The 5,621-nt window shown below is 38.6% G+C and overlaps 1 protein-coding gene across 1 annotated transcript; it reads left to right on the forward strand.

Moving 5' to 3' along the window:
* Nucleotides 1–2,985: 2,985 nt before the first annotated feature.
* On the forward strand, nucleotides 2,986–4,373 carry LOC113347788. The gene is made up of 2 exons (XM_026591466.1): nucleotides 2,986–3,649; nucleotides 3,742–4,373. The coding sequence occupies exons 1-2, from the start codon at nucleotides 2,986–2,988 to the stop codon at nucleotides 4,371–4,373; spliced, it is 1,296 nt and encodes a 431-aa protein (XP_026447251.1).
* Nucleotides 4,374–5,621: the final 1,248 nt, after the last annotated feature.

Here is a 5,621-nt window from a genome sequence, read left to right on the forward strand (position 1 = left end):
GGAGTCTGTTAACAATGGATTATCACAAGATGTCTTTAGATCTACAAACAGTTCTAAAGATCCTGTCGACACTTCGATATAGTTTGAGTGAATCTTATACCAGAAGAGAAGATTCTCAAGAATAAACAAACTAGGTGCAATCAAAGTTCAACAACCATTAGTAAATAAATCAAATCGAAAACTAATAATACTGCAATTATCTAGTTTCGCACCAACGGTACTCGTAGAGCTTCTTGAGCCCACGGAAGTCTTTAAACGAGCGGTCGTAAGAGATTTCGCCTAATTAGGGTACTTTCCTCTCCGAATAGACGGTTCCACCAGTAACAACACAACAAGGTAGTTTTGCTGGCTCTTAGGATGGTTTGCTCGAAATGCAAACTTGGGTATTTATAGACCAAGGAAGTTTGGACACCAAGGAATTTCCAAAACCGAAAATATTCTCAAGATATGCAATATATTTCCAAATTCGGTTTTCATAATTCCTAAAACTGCTCTGTCCAATAGTAACCGAAATCCTACTAGAAAATCTCCAATTAGTAAATGCACATTACCAATTTTTATTTTCCAGAGATATGCATTTTAATTGCTGGTAATTAAAAGCATATAAAATTAACAACCTTAATTAAAAGATTCTCAATTTATTTCGGTCCGGGATCTCCTTGAGTTATTAAGGAATATCTTTGAACAATAAAAGATAAGAGTTACTGAACATGTTCAAAGTATGTCGACATCTTATTTCTTTGTAAATCCTCTTTCATATTTACAATCTTGGAACCGATTATACCACACTTCCAAACAAGTTTAGAACTGGTTCATCTGATTTCCAAGAATTATGTGATTGATCAAATCAACACACTAATCATGGGTTTACGGTTCTACCAAACACAAGGATCAGTTCTACCTTAATATGGTTACTGAGACCGGTTACATCAGTTACCAAATTGGTTACATCAATTACCAGGACCGGTTACCATATTCTCATGGTATTACTTGTGATCGGTCACACCAGTTACCAGGATCGGTTACACCAATTACCAGGAACGGTTACACCAATTACAAGGATTGATTACACACTCTTTTGTGATCGGTCACACCAATTACTAGGATCGGTTACACCAATTACTAGTATCGGTCACACCAATTACAAATATCGATCATACCATCCTAAGTATTACTTAGGATCAGTTACACTAATAAAAGTCATACCAATTCATAAGTCAGGCATTGTGACTAGTTTTACCAAGACACATAACAAGTTATGATCGGTTCTACTAACTCACACATAATGGTAATCCAAAGATATGCAATGAATAACAATACCAATAAGCCTAGCGATTTCCCTTTCGATTCACAAAACAAGTTCATGAATGTACTTCCTTTAAACGAATGTAAACATTGTTTCCTAGGTGTTTGTGGGTGAAAACTCTTTCTGCTGGTTTTGGTAATTTCGGGTGTGTGGATGAGAAATGAGTCTAGAAACTAAACAATGTACTGCACATGAGTACTTTTGATTCGAGAGATAAATCTGTACAATCCTGGCCTAAACCAAGAAATGGTCGTTCCAGGCTTGTTTCGGTCACTGTCATAGACCTAGTCAGTGTAAGCCCACTATGATAGTTGTATTGGGCTGATAACTATAACCCAACTTGTGAGTCTGTCCCCTTATCCTAGATAAGGTGTTACCCAGTATCTGTCTTGGCCAATGGCCTTATATTGTACTCGGTTGGTCATTGGATTCGACCAGTGAATTATTAATCCAAATTATCTTTTTACTAAAATATCTATTTCTCTCTCTGAGGTCTCTGTTCTTGCTGTTCTTCCCTCAGATCTCTTCTAAAACCCTTCTCAATCACTCCAAATCCCTTAATTCAGCTTCCTTTGTAGTAGAGAACACTACAAATTGGTATCAGGAGCATCATCTTCATCGGGACCTGTTATGGCTAATAAAGCAGCTGTTGAGGAACTTACTAAGAAGATCGATGAGCTTGCTAGAGCTCAGGCTGATTCAAATAAGAAGATGGATGAACTCACTAAAGCTCAAAATGATTCTTCAGTCAAATCTAATGCTATTATGAAATCGGTTGCAGAGATTAAAGACGCTCAGCGGCGCCCTACTGTTGAGTTCATGAGTGTGATTAATGCTGCTTTCAATGTTCAAATGGACCATTATATTGAAGCTTCAGACAGGAGGAACTTAAATCGAGACACACATGCTGGTTCTTCTGATGGAGTTTTGGGTCCTCCACCCAACGAAAACCCATTTAATTCAGGTGAAAATATCATACAACCTCACTATCATTATAATCATGAGCAAAATCAATTTATTCAACCAAGACCTAAGATAGAATTCCCAAAATTTGATGGTACCAACCCCCGATCTTGGATTCGTAAGTGTAGAAAAAATTTTCTTCTTCATAATATGTCAGATCCACAAATGGTTAATATAGCTTCCATGTATCTAGAAGGCAAAGCTGACATATGATTTCAAGATTATCAACTTGGTAAACCATTAATAATATGGGATGATTTTGTTAGGGATATCTGTTTACGTTTTCAAGAGATTGGTCATGATGATATTGTAGGGAATTTAACAAACTCAATCAACTTGGATCAGTCCTAGATTATCAGGAGGTCTTTGAGGAACTGAAAGCATTAATGTTAGCGAAAAATCCTCACCTAACTGAAGCATATTTTACTCCGAGTTTCATCAGTGGCTTAAAGGATGAACTCAGGTTGCACGTTCAGATGTTTTCACCAAAATCACTTTCCAATGCAGTATACTTGGATAGAATGCAAGAGGCACTCCTTGAGAATGCGGCCAGAAAAAACAAATTACATTACAGACCCCCACCATTATCTGTTCTAACCAATTATTCTCAAATACAACCTACTTCACCAGTTACAAGCCCCAACAACCACTCCTGAAATTTTTCATCAACTGCTGTCACTTCTCCACCACCTATTAAGAAGTTGTGATATGTAGAGATGCGCAAAAGACGAGAAAAAGGTCTTTGCTATAACTGCGATGAAGTTTTTCAGGTTGGACATAAGTGTCTTAAGCAACAAATTTATATGTTGGTTGTTGATGATGAAGAGTCGACACAATCTGGTGAAGAATCACGTGTCGAAACTCTATTGTCTCCTACTCTAGAAGAAGAAGTCGAAATTTCAGTTCATGCTCTAGCTGGCAATGTCTCCCACAACACCATTCGGATAGAGGGAGCTTCTAAGAAGCATCCACTGACAATCTTGATAGATAGTGGCAGCACTCATAGTTTTCTCGACCCAGCTGCAGCTGCTAGATGTGGAGGGAATCTTGTTCCTACAGCCTCACTGTTAGTAGCAGTAGCAAATGGTAATAAAATGGTTAGTGATGCTAAGTGTCCATCATTTCATTGGCTAATGCAAGGACACCAATTCCAATTTGATGTGCGTCTCTTAACCTTGGGGGGCTGTGACATGGTGCTTGGAGTGGATTGGATGAAAGGCATGAGTCCAACGGTTTTTGACTTCAATAAACTGACTATAGAATTATCTTGGGAGGGGCAGACCATCAAACTACAAGGTAACAGTCCTACAACTCAGCTTTCTATGATGACTGGTAAGGCTTTGCGTAAATGGGTTAGGCAGAATAAACATGGAATGGTTGGTAGTTTATTTGCTATTACTGCATGTGAAGAACAAACTGTGACCCTACCCCCATTTTACCCTTATTACAAAAATATGAAATTGTTTTTCAAGAACCCAACACTCTTCCCCCATCTAGGGCTCATGATCATCATATTCCATTAAAACCACTCAATACACCTCCAAACCAAAGGCCGTATCGTATTCCTTATATTCAGAAGGAAGTAGTAGAACAACTGCTGCAGGAAATGCTCAAAATTGGTGTGATACAACCTAGTAGAATCCCTTTCTCTTCTCCAATATTACTTGTTAAAAAGAAAGATGACAGCTTGCGATTTTGTGTCGACTACAGAAAGTTAAATGAAGCTACTATTAAAGACAAATTCCCTATTCCCATTATAGAGGAGTTATTGGATGAGCTGTGTGGTGCAAAGGTGTTATCCAAGATAGATTTACGCGCAGGGTATCATCAAATTCGTGTGTTTCCTGCAGACACATACAAGACGGCGTTTAAGACTCATCAAGGGCATTATGAGTTTATGGTGATGCCATTCGGCTTAACCAATGCTCCAGCCTCCTTCCAAGTATTAATGAATGATGTTTTTCAGCCGTACTTGAGGAAGTTTATCTTAGTGTTTTTCGATGACATATTGGTATACAGCCCAGATATGACTTCCCATTTGAGACATCTAGAGCTCACTCTTAAAACTTTACAAGAACAAAACACTATATGCCAAGATCAGTAAATGCACTTTTGGTCAACCAAAAATCGAGTATATGGGACATATCATCAGTGGTGAAGGAGTCACAGATGATCCTACAAAAATCTCTTGTATGCTCAATTGGCCAGTACCAACTACCTTGAAGGAGCTGAGGGGATTTCTGGGCCTTACATGCTACTATAGAAAGTTTGTGAAAGGTTATGGTATCATTTGTAAGCCTTTTACAAAATTACTTAAGAAGCAGAGCTTCAAGTGGAATGATACTGCACATAATGCTTTTGAAGCCCTCAAACAAGCTGTCACCACCACTCCAGTGCTAGTGCTCCCTGATTTCACACTTCAATTTGAAATTGAGACGGATGCTTGTGATACAGGGGTGGGAGCAGTTCTTATGCATAATAAATGGCTAATTGCTTATTTTAGCAAAGGCATGGGAACAAGATTTCTTTCGATGTCCACCTATGAGAAAAAATTACTTGCCATTGTGATGGCAGTTACTAAATGGAGGCCATATTTGCTGGAAAATCATTTTACTATATACACAAACCATCAAAGTTTGAAATATTTTTTGGAGCAAAGAATTCACACTATGGTGCAACAAAAACGGCTCTCAAAATTGTTGGGTTATGATTATGCTGTGGTTTACAAAAAGGGAATTGAGAATAAAGTGGCTGATGCTTTGTCAAGAGTACCTCAAGCTTCATCACCACAATGTCAACTCATTTCTCAACTACAACCTGCTTGGTTTGGAGAAGTGCAAGCTAGTTACAATTCAGATACTTTGGCTGCTGAAATCATTCCACAACTCACACTTTCTCCTTCCAGCAAACCTCCATACACTTTTCTTCAAGGAATTCTGAGATACAATAACAGAGTATATGTTGGCTCAAAGGGAACCTTAAGGCAACAAGTATTGGCTGCAGTTCATTCCTCATCTGTGGGAGGACATTCTGGCACTCAAGCCAACTACCAAAGAGAAAAAGAGTATTTTTACTGGGTGGGAATGAAGAAAGACTTAATTCAGTACATCAAGGAGTGTGACATTTTTCAGCAGCACAAGGTCTCACACACAGCCCCTGGAGGATTGCTACAACCATTACCCATTCCTGACCAAGCATGGAAGCATATATCCATGGATTTCATTACAGGACTTCCCAAATCTGAAGGAAGAGAGGTCATTATGGTTGTGGTGGATAGGTTCACTAAATACAACCACTTCCTTCCATTTAGCCATCCATTCACAGCTGCTTCTGTGGCCAAGGTATTTCTAGA

Source organism: Papaver somniferum, chromosome 1, assembly GCF_003573695.1.
Source record: "Papaver somniferum cultivar HN1 chromosome 1, ASM357369v1, whole genome shotgun sequence".
NCBI classification, from domain to species: domain Eukaryota; kingdom Viridiplantae; phylum Streptophyta; class Magnoliopsida; order Ranunculales; family Papaveraceae; genus Papaver; species Papaver somniferum.